Genomic DNA, 19335 nt, shown 5'->3' with positions numbered 1-19335 from the left:
TAGTGTCTAGCACCTGAGACCTTTGCACGCGTTCTCTCTCTGGCTGTTAGAGAGTCAGGTGGTGTCATTCCCAGAAGGTGAATAAATTATTATTGTAAATTATTCGGATGAAGCGGCTTTTATGAGAACGCCAGCCACCCAGGGAGCCTGCTGATTGGCTAACAGTGATGTCATACCCAGCACAACAGCCAAATGCAGAGGTACGAATTCTCTCCTCTACATTTTGTACATAATTTTCATTTTAGCCTGGCTGTAAAGCCTCACCGGCAGAGCCTTTCACCATGCGAGTGCGGTGGGGGGGACCACACTTCTCGAGTGGCTGCTGAAAGCAAAATGGCCTTTGTTCCTCTGTCTTGCAGAGAACCTAAGGCTAACAGTTTACACCTACAAAGGCACTGCGCTTTATTGCTCCATTACAAACCCCACTGCTCGATTTGCTTAGGTGGGTAGCTGAGAAATTGGCATTCTTTGGCTTGCACGAACCTAAAATCATTCTGATCACACAGATTTTGCAATTTACAAACTGAAGCTTAAATTGCAAATGAGAGCAACAGCCAGCGTACCATTCTGATCTTCAGCAAAAAGCAAGAACAGTGTTTTGGAAAGAGCCAGGCAGAAAATTCCCAGCAAATTATTATTTTGAAAGTTTCACATATTGGTTTTTCTCTCTGCAAAGCAATCGGGAAATTCTCAGCCGTGATCAGTATGCAAAATAATTTGCAAATTCTACCAGAGAACCGTTTTGTCAGTGAGGCATATTCAGTGACCAGCACACTATGTGCTATCATTTTTCTTCCCTAATTGAATGTCCTATCAAACTTACGAAATTTGCCTAGGGAATGTTCCAGCTTTAACCATCTCTGGATGCAAGAATGCGCGCTGGTACAGCTTGAATACTAGAACTGTGTACGGAAAGCGAGCATGAGAGCCTCACTGAACTGGAATGAACTTTCAAATTGAAACGGCTATGCAAAACATGCCTCTCCAGCCTGTGGTCAGCTCTGCAGCTCCCTCAAGCAATGCTACTGCGGTTCCGGGCTCCAGCCCCTAGTGAGTACGGACACAGGCGGAGTGGAAGGTTTTGCATATCTGCCACTTCCTCCATTCGCACTGTACCGCCAAGGTGTAAATTTGGCCAGGCAGGCCAAGTCTAACATTTCCCTCACCGGCAACAAGCTCCTGCTTGTGCCGTACAAAGACTGCGCTCTCCTCTAACACGGATCCTGAGCTGACTTACACAGCTTATGTATTCCCCTTTGATAATGCCTCAAAAGTCATTTGTCCTACAAGGGCAGAAAACAAAACACATCTATCATTTGGAAGATGTAGCATGTCCTGGAAACTCCCCAGATACCCGCACTGCTGAAATTGGACACTGAGGACTGCTGGAGAGCTCGGGCATAGTTAGATTTGCTGCTCCCAGTCCTGGGGTCATGACTCTTTGCAATATTGTCAGCTCCACTTTCTTCCAGGGGGCTTGAAGTGAAAAGTCTTCCGCTCATCATCTCTTATCTCCTGAAGATTTGCTCAGCTGCCTGCCCTGTGCAGAGAACAGTGGCCGCCCTCAGACTCCTGCACGTTGGGTCTGAGGCATCTGAAGCCCCGAGGTGCAGGTGCAAGGGACATGCATCTGGGAGAGAGAGGCTGACTGCGAATCAGAGTCAAAAAGGAATGTGAAGGCAGAAATCCTAGGAGAGGATGCTGTCTGGCTGATACGCATGGTCAGCATCAGCAAAAAGGGTATTGGCTGCCAGGTTTAAGACCTGGAGCAGATCCAAATCACCCCTTTTAGATCTGACCTCCTTTCCTGTTTGAGGAAGGCAGGAAGAGGAGAGGGAGCCATGAATCTTGTATCCAGTCCCTGCTTTGCCATTGCATGGCTGGACCTAACATCTCACTTAACTTTTACCTCTTCACGTGTAGAATGGAGAGTTATTAAAACAATCAGGAGATTCTCAAGTAAAACATCAATTTTACTTTTCGAAGAGCTTTGCTATAGCATCTTTGGAGTTCTGGCTTGGACCATCATAGAGCAGAGCCAGGCCAGAACAGCCTGTGGATACTGCATTACAGGGCAGAACCGTATCCAATTCCAAAACTGAAACCACTGGCCAAAATAAGAAGCCTCTGTAGAACAGAACACACCTACACAGACTGTGCAGACATCAAAGTAATCTCGCTAGGCCAAATTCTGCTTCCCTTTCTCATAAAAATACACTTGTTCACGCCTTTGATTTTAGTAGCATTATTTCCCCATACGAAGCAGCCAGGGTCTAGAGCAGAATATGGTCCCATCTACTCACCCCTTGCCTTACAATGGAAGTTCCTGTAGCATTTAGCTTTTTAATGAAGTTGTTTTTGATGTATCACTCAGCCTCTCCCTTTCACTTGAGGACATTATTAGAATCACGTTTGGATTATAATGCATAGTAAGCTGTTCTGGGGTGATATGAATCAAAGCTCTGAAAGTGGGATTCCATTTAATTAATCGTGGCTGACAGATGAAGGTATTGATCATAGATTGAGAGGTTCAGGATTGGCCTGGAGGATAATTATTGCAGGGCACACTGTGTTAGGTGATATTTTTGAATTTCTAGTGATGTGGGAGGGAAGCAGGGAGGAAGTAAGTGAATAATTGCAGCTAATTAGAACTTGTGTGTGCATCCCAAATTAATTTGTTTGCATAATCAACCACCAACAATAATCTGATCCAAGAGGAAAAGGCAGAAACTGCCCAGAAAGCTCTAGATTACTCTCATAAATTCTTTGATTCCACACCTGGGACCAAGGTTTTATGGAAGTGAGACCCGAAATACCGAAGGGGAAATGGACACACAGTTATTGATTGGAAACACTCAGTTTTGCCTGAGATGCAAAAAAAAAGAAAGAAAGGGCCTATCCAAAGCTGAAGGATAGCAGAGCACATAGGATAACAGAAGATGTCCTTGCCTTAACTGAGCTCCTTCCTATCCGTTCGCAACACACCAGCTCCCGCAGAACTCTCAGCAGCCTGCCCACCACTGCATTGCCTCAGACTTCACAGGTGGGACATCAAATCGGTGAACAAGGAGCTACAGGGTAGCTCTAGGGGGATGAGAAATGTTCTGCTGTCACTACGGGGATAATGAAAGGTATCTCGCCCAGCAGAGAGGGCAGATGGAGGCAAAGCTGCAGCTAGCAATCTGTGTGCGCACGCCGACCAACCCATTGCTCCCTGTCCACGGGATCCCCATAATCTCCCAAGGCAGACCTGCTGTTACAAACACTCTCATCACTAGCGCAGCRGGGGCAGCTAAGCAGAGAGAGTGAATGATCTAGCAGGGGGTTAATAAAAGGACTGAGGCAGAACAAAAAAGCCTGTCAGTTGCCATAAGAYGTGCTCTCCACCCCTTCCACCCCCCAGGAAATTAAAAATTGTAGCCTGTGGTGTACACCGTTTTCTCAGCAGGATGGGACAGGGCAGTGGCGAGGAAAGGGGACGTGGAAGGGTAGGATGGGAAGGGGAAGGTATGGAGTCAAATGTTTCTCACTGCTGTTGTTTCTGGGACGATACATCAAGAATTGTTATTCTAAAGGACAAGGTTACCTGGCTCTCAGAACCTGGTGGGACCAAGCCACACATCTGTGTGCTGTTACCAGCAGCTCTTCCTGGAGAGAGTCAACAAGATATTGGCAGGGCAGAGGGCCAGGCTGCTCTGCCTGAAACCACCAAAGTCCATTCTCTGGCTTCAGAGCACGTTTTCATGGAAATGGAAAGAGAATAAATGCCTGTGATATGATACATCTTCTCTGATGTAGATTTTGACCATTTCTATGGTCACTTCCTACCTACAAACTTCAGGACTGAATATTTAGGGGGCAAAACCAAAACAGAACAGAAAGAACAACAAATCCCACCATATGAAATAAACCCCACCATCCTTTCTGGTGAGCAGCGGCTGAACTCCAAAGCATGTTCYGCCAGCAAAAGCACCCTTCGATGCAAGCTGAGATCTCTGCTCATCCCATGCACTAACTACAGTCTGGGAATTCACAGGCTCCTTGTTTCTTATAAGTGTTTACTGATAATCTGTTCCCTTTTCCCCTCTTCGGGCTGTTTGGTGTAAAGTTTCCAGCATCTTGTTTTCCCCTCTGAAGGAATGAAATCTCTTAGCTCCAAGGTGAATCCCCTCRGCCGCTGTTTGCTGCCTGTTATTGTCTGCTTTGCCCCGTGCATTGTCTCCAGCCTCCGAACGCAGCTCTGCAGAGAGGCAGGAGCTGCCAGGCTGCGCAGCGCGGGCCCGCAGCGCCCTCTCCCGCAGGCCTGCCGTGCACAGGCGGGTCCGGCGCCGCACAGCCGGACAAGGCCCACCGCGCCGCTGCAAGCGAGGGGCACGTACACCCCGGGCGCCTGGCTTGCCCTCGGGGCGCTCCCCTGCCTGCCCTGCGAGCAATGCAAGCGCCAGGCATGGCCCAGCGCGGGGAGCTGGCGTTTCGCAAGAGCTGATTCCTGCAGTGCTCAGAATAGCAGCAACTTCTAAGCACCTTGAGCCAAGGCCAGTGGCATTTTGGCACCCAAAGGCACACAGTCTAGTCTGCATAACGCTAGCAACTGCTGGGCACTCTACATAAAGGTGAGCTCTGTTAACCGAGGCTTTGCTGGGGGCCTGAGCCTCTAGCTTGGCTAGAGGAGTGTGGAGTAAAAGAATTCCTCTCCTGGGCCCAGGTCTAAGGTCTAACCTCATCGTCTAAGGTCTAACCACATCCAGCAGTGCACTGAGCAACCAGGATAACACCATCACCAGCCTGTTCTTGCACCCTCGTCACGGCAGACTTCTCAAGCTTCATTCACTGAGAGCGTCTCAGCGGCCGGCTCCGCTCTCACCCTGCCCAGGGCACCGCGCTCCAGGCATCTCAGCGCCCAGCACGGCCTGCCAACCCGGCCTGCGACCCGTCCCCCTCGCCCCACTGGTGCACGGAGCTTCGCACAGCGAAGGAGAAGAAATACGAGAGGTCTTTTGCAAGGCACAAGGAAAAGCAATGGCAAGCTTTGCTTTTGTAGGCAGTCTGCTTGGTTTGCTTGGGATCATTGTTGTTATTTTAAAGGGCAAATTGCCGTTTCTAATGCTGGGAGCCAAACATATGAACAAAAGAGCTTCACAAATACAGATAYGTTGCATGTGTAGAGTAAATGAAGCTCAACTACAGTTGTCATTTTACTTTCTAAGTGGATGAAGATGAGGTGTCCCAGCCCCAGGAGATCCAGAAAGGGATAAAGCCCCTTTGTAAGACACAAAGAGAAGGCTGGACATTAAACACCGCCTGAGATGCAAGGCAGGCTGGATAAAGCTGGCAGAGCGCCTTCTGCGCTGTCAGAAGAGTGAGGTGTTGGAGAAGTCAGCCTTCCTCCAAGGGGAATGAAACTCTCAGGGAGCAGAAGTTTTCTGGCTGGAAAGAAGGCGGCTGTGGAAACGCTTCTCCCCTTCCTCAATGCAAAGGATTGCATGAGGCCCCCAGTATCAGAGCCATTGGGCTCCCAGATCTGGCTACACCCACAGGACGTTCAGCACCATCCTATGGTTGCTGGAATAACTGGCCAGCAAAAGAAATTTTGAAGGAAATAAAAGGCGATTTGGAATGACCAGAACATTTCATTTGGCCCCGAAGCAGTTGAGAAGCACAGGGCTGCGCACGAGCGAGGACAAGCAGCTCTGCTCGCACAGGGCTGTGCGGCGTCAGAGCCTTGCTCTCTGCCAGCTTGGCCATACTCAGCGCTTGGTTAGACATGCCCTCAGGCCCTAGCCAGGATCATGCTCCAGCACCTCCTACTGGAAAAGGATTTTTCATGATGCTCCTTCCTGCCACGGTCATCTAAGAGAGCAAAATAAACATCACGTATCTTACATAAGATTATGTATTCTACATACCTGTACTGTTGCACACCCAATACTGCCCTGCCATCACATGCAACACCAACCTTGTTTTGCAGATTACCTTACTCAGCTTGTTTGGCACCAAAGGGGTTTTCTCCAGGCTTGGGAAGGTCGTTCTTTCATTCCTTGCTATTGTGAAAAATCTTGTGCATGCTATGTGGGCGGCTAGATGTGGGTGAGTGCAAGCCAGTCTTGTCATGACAGGAGGCTGGCTTACAGGGGGTTGTAGTGGGGCTGAGAGTCTGTTCTAAAATCTACGGCAAGCTGGTAGGCCTACGTTCCTTCTGCGTGCTGCTCAGGCCTTAGGAGGCTGCATATTTCACTGTCCTCCAAGTCTCATTTGTCTTACACTTGTAGCGAGTGTATGTATTTGTGGTATCAGTGAAATATATGACTCTCTACTGTTGGGCTGTATGAGCAAGAATTTATCTGCTCAACAGATTCTGCCAGCTTCCAAGCGCACGATTTATCCTGAGGAAACAGTCTGATACTGACAGGATCTCCTGGTGCTAGTTCCAGGTGGTCTTTAGTATGCTTGTGATAGGAGATTTTGGCTTTTCCTAGCACTTTTCCTCTTTGTGCTAGTCCTTCCATCACTGCTGGCTCCGGTAACATTGTGAGAGCACAGGTCTCAGGGTATGGAGATACATGTAGAAGAGTAAATTCCTCTTTTGGTGCTCTAGGCTGAGGAACAGGTTGACTGCATATTGCCCAAAGGAGACACAGGGTAAGCTCCATTTGCCCTTGCCTCTATCACTGAATGTACGTGCACATCGTGTCAGGCTGCCATGTACAGCTGTGACAATCAAGATTGAATTCCCTGTATTTGCTTTGTTTCCTGCAGCTGTGTTTAAGAGTGCTGTGGTCATCCCAGCTGCTGGGTTGGCACTACCATGGCTTTAACCATAGGAGGGTGATGGTGACAGAGTCCTGACAGAGCTCTGCTACCTGAACCAGTGTGCCAGAGTCACTCTGATCCGGATAGACTCCAAAACTGTCTCTTCCACGGCTGTTTAAGGCTCCCTTCCCAAGCCCAGGCCAGTTGTTACTCCATCACAGAAGCACGGCCCAGTACCATGAGGACACTTGCATAGCCCCGACCCTTCAGGAACTCAAGTTTACAGTTTACTTCTCCAGGGTCACATTGCAGATGAAAAACAAAACACACAGAACTGGCAAAAAGAATCTTAAATATTTTCTGCTTTAGGAAGCCCAAGAGATGAACAGATCTAGGCAAAATAAGAAAGCCCACACGGGTCTCAAGTTCCTCACCATMCTGGAGCATTCACTGGGCTTAGGTCTGTTTTCTCCGAGATGCATAGGTTCTTTCCCTTACTTTGTACTTCTGCACTCCTCCCCTCCTCACAAACAACTCATCAGAGTCTTCTGATGCAATTCCTGAGTCTGCCTCTCCAGGGGCTTGCACTGTCTTGTTGGCTTCAGTATTTATGGATTGCAAATGGGACTTCTTTGGCGTTCCACAATCTTGACAGAGTAGCAAACATTTGCAATTGTAAATCTCTCTCTTTGTATTACAATTTGTTCTCAGATTCTTCCTAACTGCACCCAAAACGGGCACGCAGATATCTTGGTTGATGCTCTCTGGGTTTTTTTTTTTTTTTTTTTCGCATTTTCGTTTACTCAGAATGAAGATCCCATTTTACTGTTGCCTTGCAGTATTTATGAACTGTAAAGCTGCTCAGTGTTCCAGCTACATAAACTTTTGTCCTTTTCTTGTCATATATATGTAAGCTACAGTATGCAGTTTCAGCAAAATAAGTTAAACACATTTTGGGGCACTAACAGTGGCATTTCATAACTGTTTCTTGGGGATTTGATCTCCTTTTATTTAGAAGATTTTCTGCCCTTGAAATACAGTTTGAACTCTTCACATGAGATCACAGTTGCAAAACATTCCTGTGCAGTTTAGAGATATCTTTGCTCTGTTGCTAGTGGTGACATTAACAGGAAAGCCACTGCTGTCCCACAACCCCATTTACTGACAACAGAAGGTATGGTCACCTCTCAATTCATATCATTACACAGAGGGATAAGACTTGCTGTGGGCCAGGTGCATCATGTTGATGTAAATGCCTCCATAACATGCGTCTGTTTGATATATCGAATTAAAGGTTTGCAAACATTTGAAAGATCTGGACAGAATCTGGAGTTTACACGTGAAGTTTACACGGTCTCTGAACTGGCTTATTATCAGCGAGCAGACAGCATCTACCTTTCCAAGGTCAAGTCATGACCATAGGAAGCCAGCAGGTGTCTGCTGCATGCTACCAGAGCAAACTATAATTTCATTTTAGGTTTATTCCCCCAGCTCTTGTTAGCAGACTAATGAGTCTGTGATTATGATCTGCCGCAGCTTCTGTCTTGAAGATGTCCCTGCACCTGTCAGAATGTCATCAGTTACTACACTGACTCCTGCGTATCCTATTAATGTGGCTTGCTGCAGCACTGATGTACTGCATAATCTGAATGGGAAATCCTCCCTTTAGAGTGGAGAATAGTATCACTTCCCTGGAGGTGAAGAATAGTATAATTTCCCTAAGTTTCAAAAAAAAAAAAAACAGGGAAAAATTACAGAAGGCTTCTGCTGGCAGGACTGGGAACTGAAGTCCTTGCTCAGAAAGATTGAAGTCTTACCTCCCACTCATCCTGTCTGTCAAACAGGATGCGCAGCTACTAGATCAGCCCTGTCTGAAGCAGGGCAGAACCACCTAGGCCTCCCACTCCCTGGTGGGAGAATACCAGGAGAATACCAGTTACCAGCGAGCAGCACGGGTCACACAACTTGTACTGACTGGCCCACAAAACAAAAGTTGCTATTTCAGCTCAAACATTAAAGCATGCTGGGAATCCAACAGTCCATGTTTAAACCATACTAGAGTGCCAGCTGGAAAGTGGGTGGAAAGGAATCTTTTGTCAAATAATTAAACTCCACTTTCTCTAAATTAATTAATTCACAAAGAACATATCCCTTCATGGCGTTCACAGTTAAAAACAAAACCAGTCTCTCCTCCCCCTACATTATCTGTCAGTTGTGCCACAAAGAACAAAAGAACCCACTCAGCTGCTCCTGAAGAAACCCCCCCATCTTGGCTTTCGATTTACCTAAGGTTCTGTGGCTCACTGAGCTGCTCCATATCTGCGTTTTTTATGGTTTCATCCAAACATCTGTTTCTGCCTTTTGTTTGGAGCTGATCTAAAGGGCTGCGACCTCAGCCTTCAGGGAACAGCCAGAAACCCCATCACAGGCTTATTTCTTGCTGGCAGTCGAGGCGTAATCCAGTCCTATTTTCAGGTTGAATTTACCTCGGTTTGTATTAAATGCCAGGTGTCTGTTTGATATCTCTGCTGTGGTGGCAACTCTCAGATCACATTTGGTGGACATGGACAAGATCCAAGGAGTGACGGATGGCTGGACAGCTGCCCAGCTGAAAGCTCAAGAGCCTAACAGTGAGAAGCATCCAAGCACCTGTGACTCCAGCTGAAACCAACGGAAGCAGTAACATGCACTGTCTCTGAAAAGCCAGCTGTCCTCAGGCTCCTGCTTCTCATCTGGGAGCAGTGTCCTAGTCAGGCTCATCTACTTTGATAATATGTATGTCTAGTCATCAGGTGCTTGCTGCATAGCTGTGTCCTTTCCCACTTTAGCATCCTGTGCAGCTGCCCAGACCTGTCTTTCTCACCTTCAGCTGCCAGCCACATGCTAAATCTGTAGCAGTCTCCACAGAGTTATCAGCTCCTCTCCCCTAAGGAAGCCCTGTTTGGGGAGGGGTTTTTTTCACACGTTTCCCTATTAGGCATCTTAGGACTTCACTTGAAGTAAGTAACATGCTCAGTAACACCTCTCCTCTCCAGAGGAGAACACAAGACAGGCGCAGCAGCTCAGAGAGCAGACCCACACAGCCCGTTATCTCATCTCTGCCAGCGGCGAAACAGTGCGATGCCTGGGAAAGAGACAGCGAACCATCATTCACTGCTCACCCTCTAGACATGGACGACTTCACAGGCCTCTGTGGTATCACCCTAGAGCATCTCTGCGCAAAGTTGAGGTGTCCGTGTTTATTCAGCTTCGTTTATGAAAGCTGTTCCAGACTGGTAATCATCCTTGTTGCTCTTATCTGGACATTTTTTAATTCTACTATATAGTTTTTCAGATTGATGGGCGACCAAAACTGTTCTCATAAGCCCGTGTTTGGCTAAATCCAATTCTCTGTCAAAGGGGATTTAGCAGCCGACTTTCTCAGGAGCAAGCCATCGATAAGTCTTAGCATTCCCTTCAGAAATAAATGACCTCCTCTAGACAGCAGATGGAGTCACTCACCGTTGAGGCCTTCTGCATACTTTCAGCTAGAGGAAAAAGGGGAAAGAGTAGAGAGACCTGATAATCTGCCTTGGCCACTACTGAGAGAGAAGGGAAATTTCATAGCCCAGCAGTCACTTCTGAAATCCAAAAAGCAATAGAGGCAGAAAAGGATCTGTCTGCTCTCTTCTACACTTTTGTAAAGAGGAGGGAGGAACAGTTTATGTCAATATGTTCATCATGAAGGTACTTTTAGTGCCTTCTCTCTTCTCTTTAGCCCATTTGCCTCCTGGTCCTTTTCTTATGTCTTCCAGAGTGCTACGATGTGGGCTATCTGCACTATAAGCCAAACAGACATTTCTGTAAGAGAGATTTGCTCTGCTTTAAGGTAATGAGAGCAACCCAATCACCTAAATTAGCCTGAAGATTTTTCAGAATAGCATTGCAGGGGGTTTTTTGGTGGTTTTTTTTTGCATTACCCCTGCAGCATTAACTAAGTATAACCTCTGGGATCATAAAAGGCAGATGGCCTAAGTCATACGTAGTCTTTCAAAAGSAAGTCTCTGGAGCCTAATCCAGTTGGTCACCCGTAAGACCACACAGTAATTTCCCTGCGAGCCTATCTGATTTTCAGTTCAGGCCCTTTTGGTCAGCCACCTCTCCCTGTCATATGCATTGCCTAGCCTAGACACAGCACACCCTTACAAGATTTACATGTGCCTCAAAACTACAATGGGAAAATGAATTTCTTTTCTTGCTCAGAGAGCCTCAGTGAGATCTACATGCTAATATAAGTCAAAACAGATCTCAAATAATGTTTAAAAAAGGATAGATTTTGTTCTGGATTTTCGTGACAGGGTTGGGTTTTTTTCCAGAGCATACAAAGATACTTTCTTTGAAATCTTGTTCAACCCCTTCCTTACATGGTCAGCTTCACCTTCCCTTTGCTCCCCCCACCCTTTTTCTTTTTATAAAGCATTTTCTGGGTGTTCTGCCTGCACATGATTTACTTGTCTTGGCCACATTTCTTCTAGAAAAGTTTCTGCTTCTCTGCCTTTGCCACGTTTCTTCTAGAAACGTTTCTGCTTCTCTGCTCACTGCCTATTTGAGGAAGAGGTTAGAGACCTCTTTTGCCTATTAAGACAAATCTGGTTTCACGTGCAGCCACAGTTACAACCACTGGCTTCTTCATTTTATACCAAATACTCCATGCCTTACACAGTCACTCACAGGGGAGGAAAATACCAGCAACGACCTTGTTAAAGCAAGTTCTATTGCTAAAATCTCTGTAGACAGATCTATGGAAGACAGCTGTGCTAGGCACCGTTATTTATGAGTTGTGTCAGTTAATATATGACAGGGGGATGCATGCAAGTAGTTTACAATAGGAACTATGAAATACACAAATAGTTTTGGCAGTCTTACTGGCAAAATTCTGAAACACCTGCCTCTCAGTAGAGCAATACACAAGTTTATTGCAAAATGTGATTTGGGGCTTCAGTTAGCATGTTACAATGTGCCTAGCTTACAATATCGTGAAAGGCACATCATATTAGTCTGCAGATCACCCATCCGTGAGTAAGCACAACCAAACGCCCAGTTGTTACAGCCTTGAGTTCCTGTTGTCTCAGCTGTAGCGGGGTCCGTGCTCGCTCTACTGGAAGGTGCTATCCACAAGGCAAAGCTCAGGAGGGTGGAGCGAAGGCAGCCCTGGGGGCTGTTCTGATGAAGCAGACTGGTGTGTGATAAGGACCCACGCCGGCGCAGCCTGTAAGGCAGGATCTACAAGGATGAGCAGCACGTAGCTGATGTAACCATCACCTCACATTCTCCCCATCCAATGCACTTCCTTTACAGTTGTGAATGCCACTGGAGTGGCAAAATAGTGTCAAAGCCGGCAGGAGAGAACCGCTCCCACAGACATAGCCTGTGCCTAAGATCCAGACCATGCCTACTTCAAACATGCGTAGGATACATGTTGAATAAGACAGAAACAAAAAGGCTATCATCGTACTACACGTATCTGATCGGTATAGGAGCACCTGAAGAGTAACCCAGCAAAGCTCTCTGGGACGAAGCACTAATACGCTAGCAAAGCTGCACTACATACTGGCTGTATATTCTCCACAAACGATGCTAGTAAAGGTGCCTTTTTGCTGGTAAAACTGTGGGGCTATCAGCCGAAGATCGTGCCTCTTCCCTTCCTCAGGCCTGCAGAAATCTGACCGAGGCTCTCCTACCCATCGGCAGAGTAACCTCCAAGGCTTCCATGTATAGCTCTGCACGCGGGGAGCCCTGAAGGACAACAAATACTTTGCCTCCTCTATTCTAAATTAAAACCTACATCTTTCTTCCACAGTCTTCTGCCACAGCAAGGGCTTAAATTAAAGCTTAAAGGGTTGCAAACAAAAGGCTCCTCAGAGATCCAGCTTTTAGGAGTTTTCTTGAATGATAACAGCAATAAGTGCCTCACTTCTGACATAGAAGAGAGCCTATAATTTTGCTGATGGCTTGTACTATGCTAATTTGTTGGTTTGAGGTGTATGCTGATGAGGTACTGAAGATGTTTTAGCAATGCCCTTGTGTCACAGTAGTGAAGTCAGATTCTATAAACACCAAACATTTTATGATACACTCACTGTCAATGACACTAGCACCGCCATTAATGCTGAAATGATGTGCACTGAATTTGTAACCTATATAATAAAGTATATGTTATGAGATACAGTCTGTACTCACCAATGAATATGTAAATTGGATGGATTTAGGGGATTAAAGAATATTTTGAGAGTTTTGTTTTCAGAGTTGCTTTCCAAAGATAAGATTGGGCACCTGTCATTCATCTTGTATCTTACCAAAGAAGTTGAGAATAAAACAAAGCTCTTAAAGCACTGCTTTGTTAGCATGCGCTGCTCATACGAGATATATATCCATCCTTTCTTCTGCGCCAGTATGCACCACCACCTATAATAAATTTAATAACTCTCATGTGACTGCTCACAGGGCCAAACCTGACAGATAAATAGATGTTTAGCTGGCCCGTTTTTATGCAACACTCAGCACCTGACACCGCTGCTCACAGCCATACTGTCTGTAGGGGGGGCACCCGAGTTTGCCATCCTTGCCAGGCAAGCAAGTTGGCTTGTTCCAGACTCCAGTCAAAGTGCAAGCCAACAAATAAGCCGCACACATGGATGAGGAGGGGCTTTACACATAGCTGAAGTTCACGCTTATGAGCTAATATGACATGACAAAACCAGTCAGTTGCCTCCTGCTCTGCTCTTCTGAAAAAGAATCCTCTCCCATTTGGCTCTCTCGCCTCTTTCTGTAGTTCTAATTTGCTGCCCCCTCTCTCTATTTTCTCCTAAGCCTAATTAAAGGCTCCTAAGCCTTCTCCTAAGGTCCCACAGCTTAACCCTCTGTGGCTTTCTAACTTCTCCATCTTATTTTCAGAGGACCTTTTCCACTTTGTTCAGTTGGTGCAGCTGCACTAACTTGACATCTCATAGTGGGAAGAATGGAAATGCAATCAAGACATCTTTACACCAAAGTTTCCTCACTTCTTTCTTGGTGATAATTTCCTAACCTCTCTTCTTCTGATGAAGTTTTTAATTCTTCCACCTTTGGCGTCTGAATTATTTGCTCCAGAAACAAGGCAATTGCTCCTGAGCTCAGGCAGTCACTGCCACGAATTCTCATTGTTCAGGGCATTCACCAGCACACATGGTGGTTCGCACTTGCCCCAGGCCCAGCGTATTCTGTTGRAATCAGGCAGATCACCACAGGGTATGATGGATCAGCACTGCAAAATCCAGCAATTTGGCTCAAACTGCAGCAAGCAGGTAATTCTGGATCTGGATGTTCCCAGCTCCAGCTCGGGTGCCTAAGCCAAGATGAAAGCCATTCCACCCCTCATGGCTGAGCTCTCAAAAGGATGGGAGATGGCGAGACCTCCAAATAAGGCAGATCTATAATCATGAGGTGGGGTGGGAGGGAGAAGAGAGTCTTTGCTCAGAACCTCTGAATTCTGCAACAGCAAATATCTCTAACGTGATTGTGCAGATTCTGCAGAACACCTAAGCGACCGACATCTGACAGCTTCTTACTAGGTATTTCTTCCAAACTCTAATTCTGGGTACAGACTATGCTGATACTACTTAAGTAATTTAAACTGCGACTTGCATCTTTCCTGTGTGATTCTACTTCTGAAGGACTACTCTGCTGACGAGTGTGTTACAACTGCCAAGACATGAAAGCATGTTTGTTATTAACACATCACTATATAATTAGGGGACTTAGCAGGGGGCTGGGTGTTCACATGTTCTTTTTTCCTCTGATGCTGACAGTGTTGGATGAAGGTCTCTAGGTATCCCATTAAGTGACAAGTGAAAATGCATTCTGTGGCCAAAACCAAGCAATTTGGCACAACTTAGAAGAGAGTTGGGGTTTTTTTTGCTCAAAAAGGAGCCAGAATTGGAACAGCAGGAGGTGTTACTGATCAAGACTGAGATGCGCTCGCCAAGCTGAGTGTGTGTCTCATGGAGCAGAGAAGCAGTGGGTGCTGAAGTCCAGGACTGAGATATGCTGGCAGAGCTGAGACGGGGAATTTTGCCCAGTTTCTGAGAACAACACAGAGTCTGTATTTCAATTAGAGCTGCTCTGCTCATCTGCATGGCTCAGCACAAATTTTAATCTTTCGAAATTTCCAGGCCTTTATTAGGACCCATCCAAAAAGCATCTCTTCCATGTTTTCACACTGCTCGTCCAGTGAAGACATACCTGTAGCTACCAATCACATCCATGCTACTGGCTATCATTAAATGTCACACAGGTCAAACATCAGAAATGTATGCACTAATTTCATGAGCATGGACTGATATATGGTTCCAGCTGTAAAGAGTTACTAATTCAGATTAAACATGGCAAGACAGGAGGATGTGGGATTTTAGGGAGAGGTTTGATAGCAGAGAAGGGATGATGACACTTAGAAGAGCAAGCAGGAGGCACAAAGGGTGAATAATTGACTGCTTGATGCCCAGGAAACCCAGAAAGAAGCAGTAATACGATGGGAGTGTTGGATACCACAGAAGGTAACAGGACTGCAAGCATGTGCAATGCAAATCCTCCCCTGAGTACTGCCTAATATTTATTAGGTACAGCTCAAGATTCAATCCCAGACATTAAAGATATGCATGACCGACCCCAATAACAATAAAGGAATTCATAGTTTCAGAAAAACTCCTCCCCTTCCCACGTTGTGCACAGGCCTACAGTTTAAGCTGACCAAAGTAGGTCAAAGGGAAGGAGTCCATTTGAATACGTAAATTCAACATAACAAGGAGTGAAGACATTTGTTTTGAGCTTGCGAGTTCAAGCTAAGAAAAACAGGTCTTCATGGTTTCTTTGGGAACTTGGAAGCTTTGGCTTCACCATTCCCTATTTCCTCTGCTTGCCTATCTTCATCCCCTTTCCTCTTGCTTCCTGCCTAATAAGTGCTTGGCAAACACACATTTCCCAAAACGGCTCCGAGTCTGTGGTCAGAAAAGCAAACTCAGTAAGGTCGTTAAAAAAGCTCAGGCATAAAAGTTTGTGAGCTCTGAACGGCTGCTGAGAGCCTGTGCTATGTGTGTGCAACTCCCCATAGCTAATTTTCAAACAAGCAAGAAAACGCATCTTTTGTCTGCCTCCTGCTATAATCTTTTTTCCCTCCCCCGCCCTTTTTTTTTTTGCCAAAGGGAACAACTTCAATTTCCAATAACTGAAGACTGGCTAAAACTGCCTTCCCTGCACCCTCTACCCCAWCACAAGCAGCTCATACCATGAAAGAGTGTCAAGAAAAGGATTTTTTAAATAAAGAACTTCACATAACTAGGGAGAAGAAACCAAGGAAAATTGTTAACAGCAAGATTTGATTTAACTCTTTATGGTTTGAGATCCACTCTTTCTTCTCTCTTCCTATGCTTTCAATAGAAGCATTCCAGCAAATGCTTTTGAAATCAGTGTGCCATATCTTTGAAATAACACACAGCCATGAAACAGAAGTAACCAGCTTGATATTTCTGTAAATAAACAGGTGTAGAATTAATACCTTTTACTTGGCCTGAGTCAACTCTTATGAATCTAACAGCAATCCAGCTGTGTCCCTCTCCTTTGCCTCTAAATAAAATTTGTGGGATGCAGTATATCTCAAGGGAAAGAAATAAGGAGCGGACTTTAACTTCTTAGCTGACCATTTCACCTCTAATTTAGCTGTTCAAGGCAAACCTAGATATGCATTGGTTTCAAACAAATGCCAACCAAGTGATTGCTTGTTACCTTTGTAACTGGACAGATCCTGTGAGGGAAGCTCTTTTCCTTTTCTTTCATTTTTAAACTACTTCTATTTTTGTTGGCAGGAACAAGATCATAAAAGAAATCTTTCAATTACCTCTGCAGTCTCATTCAAGTCCACTGACAAAACCGTTCATGGAGATTGAACACCAGCAGTTGATGGAGACCACGTAGCCGTAGTTCCTCCTGAGCAGGTTTGATTTTGTTGAGGCGGAAACTGTACCTGTTCTGGGCGTAAAAAGACAACTTTAGTCTTCAGGGAAACAATGCAGAACAATGCATTAGCATCAGATTCAAAACTAATCACCCCAAATTGGAACCATGGCTAATTCCCTTAAGTATTACTGTATTAGATAGGTTATCTGCTTGCAGCCTAACCCTCGGATGACACAGTACTAATAACGGAGTCCCTGAGCTGTGACAACGTTATGGGCTGTGGCTGCCTTATGGGCATGTCTAATTATGATGTTCTGTGACAAGGCTATAAATACACATGCTCCCACAGGTGAAGACCTGATTGTACTGAGCAATGAGAGGTTTTGGCCAGTATTTTCTCTGTTCTCAAACAACGTATCATTGCTTGCTTGACCTAGAGAGCTGTTTATAACTATGGGAGCCTTATAAGCCTATACCCTGGGGAGTTCAAGAGTATGGAAGCAAGTGAGACTTCATAATCACATACAGATCAAATGTTGGAGGAAAAAGTGCCAAAGGGAAAGAGAGTAAATTTGTTCAAATGAAAAAGCCTACTGACAAAACCCAAAGACCACCTGAGCAAGGGAAAAGAGGGATTACATATTAACAGACCGACACTGATGGGCTGAATATAGGTCTAACTGACAAAGAAAGTAATCAGTCCTTTATAGGGCACTTAAATAAATAGTTATTTGAGGAGAAGGGATTGTTTGAAGGATTTCTTGAGGAATGGGGAAGGTGGTTAAGCTTTCACTTTGTTTTCAGGATTCTGTTCTTAAAGATCATTACATTATTGTAACACTCTAGACTCAGAAAAAAGGACACTACCCCTGCATACCATCCTCTGCCACGTGAGGCCCCTTTCTCCTTCTCTTTCATTCCTTAGAAATTGCAGTCCCCAGCCTGTTCAGTCTGCCTTGGCACCCTCGCTCTTCACTTGTTCCTAAGAGCAACTTCACTGGAGAAGAGAACAAAACGAAGCAGTCCTTTCTGACAAGGGCTTGTAAGGGGAACCTGATGAGCAGCCAGACAACCTCTCAGGGCCTGAGTCAATGAGCTCATGACAGCAGCCACTGTAGAGGAGCTGTTAACTGAATATCAGTTCTTGCATCCTAAAAAAATCAACAAAAAGCCTTCTACTATCCCATCTCTTTTACTGTTTGTTTTGTCAGAGTCAAAGAAAATGACAATCACTCACAACTCAGAACTGAGTAAGAAAATTAACTGCTGCCTCAGCCAACGCACTGCGGCGTGCAGTTGTCAAACTCTTGCAAATTTTGTCACAAGTCTTGGAGCTAATGTCTCCATGATTTCTAAAGCAGCCTGGATTTCTTTCCTCTCATTAGAAAGGGAAACCTCCCTCTTGACTTGTAACACCTACGTGATGGGATGAAGAAGACAACAGAGAATGCTCCCTGCCATCGCTCCCTGCTAAACCCAACACGGGCTGCCCCGGGAACACTGGATTGTGGAACCTGCGCCGACACGCGACGAGGCAACACAATGTGGAGAAGGCATGAAAGAGAGCCAGATCAGAAGCTACGGTCAGAAGAAGAGGTTGAAAATGAGCGTATGGTAGGGCCAACCATTAGCTTGCAGGGCAGTGATTAGTCTGCTGCACGGGGCTGTTCAGAGGCACAGGACACGAGGCACTGGTGTGAGAGCAGAGAAGGAGCTGGGCAGCGACAGCACAGGCCTGTTCAGGGCGGAGGGAGAAGCAACGCAGCACACGGGAAGGGAAACAGCGCTGCATAGGGAGGGCTGTGGGGGCCTCGGCACAACGCGCGGGCGGGCGCACGGGGCACCCACGGACGGGGCAACCCGGCCAGGCCCAGGGCCAGGCCCGAGGCCGGCCCAGCCCGCGCGTCCCTGCCCCTGCGCCCCGGCGAGCCTCGGTGGCGGCGCTGGGCACAGGCTCCTCGCCCCTCGGCTCCTCGCCGCCTCCGACCAGCCCCGCCGCGCCCGGCGCCGCGCTCCCGGCCTGGGGCAGCGCGGTCACCCGGCACCACCGCCCCGGGCGGCCCTGCGACGCCGCCGCGGCTGCCCCACAGCCTGCCCCGCCCCCCCGCTCGCGCTGCGCACTCCTCCCTATTCCCGTAGCGCAGCTACGCACACCACGCGTGCGCGCCTCCCGCAGGTACGTACACTGCGCTGGGGGAGAGGCTGCGTATTTCGCGTACTGCTAGGCTCGATTCCCGAAGCTGCTTTACGTCAGCTGGGGGCCGGCGAGGGCGGGGCGCTACGGAGATGGCGTAAGGAGGCCCTCGCCGCTCGCTTCCCTCCCACCGTCCTCCTCAGACGTGGCGGGGGAGGGGCTGGTGCGGAGCCGGCGCGGAGCGGCCCCGCCGCGATGTGGCAGAAGTCGGTGTGCGTGGGCCTGCTCGCCCTGGCCGTGGGCTACCTCTGCCTGCTGGGCCCCGAGCTGCCCCAGTCGGCGCTGCAGCACCTCTCCGCCTCGCTGCTGGGCGGACTGCGCCGCGCCCGCTCCCTCGAGAGCCGCATGGTGGCCGCCTGGCAAGCGGCCATCGTCCGCCCGGCGCGGGGCTGGGCGCGCGTGGCCGTCGGGTACGTGAAGGGGGG

General features: G+C 47.2%; 1 protein-coding gene and 1 long non-coding RNA gene across 3 annotated transcripts in view; one reads left to right on the top strand and one right to left on the bottom strand.

Moving 5' to 3' along the window:
• The window catches only part of LOC112967287, a 97088-nt gene extending 78465 nt beyond the window's left edge, over positions 1-18623 (bottom strand). Inside the window, exons 1-2 of the long non-coding RNA XR_003253914.1 lie at positions 17594-18623; positions 16658-16788 (exon numbers count right to left, since the gene is read on the bottom strand). This is a non-coding gene — a long non-coding RNA (uncharacterized LOC112967287). The remainder of the gene's footprint in view (positions 1-16657; positions 16789-17593) is intronic.
• A 416-nt stretch (positions 18624-19039) lies between these two features.
• The window catches only part of ADPGK (ADP dependent glucokinase), an 18111-nt gene continuing 17815 nt past the window's right edge, over positions 19040-19335 (top strand). For both annotated transcript variants that reach the window (XM_026068351.1, XM_026068350.1), the window contains exon 1: positions 19040-19320. In XM_026068351.1, the coding sequence (XP_025924136.1) occupies positions 19106-19320 (215 nt within the window). In that variant the 5' untranslated portion in view covers positions 19040-19105. The remainder of the gene's footprint in view (positions 19321-19335) is intronic.

Source organism: Apteryx rowi, unplaced genomic scaffold (genome assembly GCF_003343035.1).
Source record: "Apteryx rowi isolate R43461 unplaced genomic scaffold, aptRow1 scaffold_27, whole genome shotgun sequence".
Taxonomy (NCBI): domain Eukaryota; kingdom Metazoa; phylum Chordata; class Aves; order Apterygiformes; family Apterygidae; genus Apteryx; species Apteryx rowi.
Note: the sequence above shows the minus strand (reverse complement) of the source record. Positions and strands in the feature narration are given on the sequence as shown.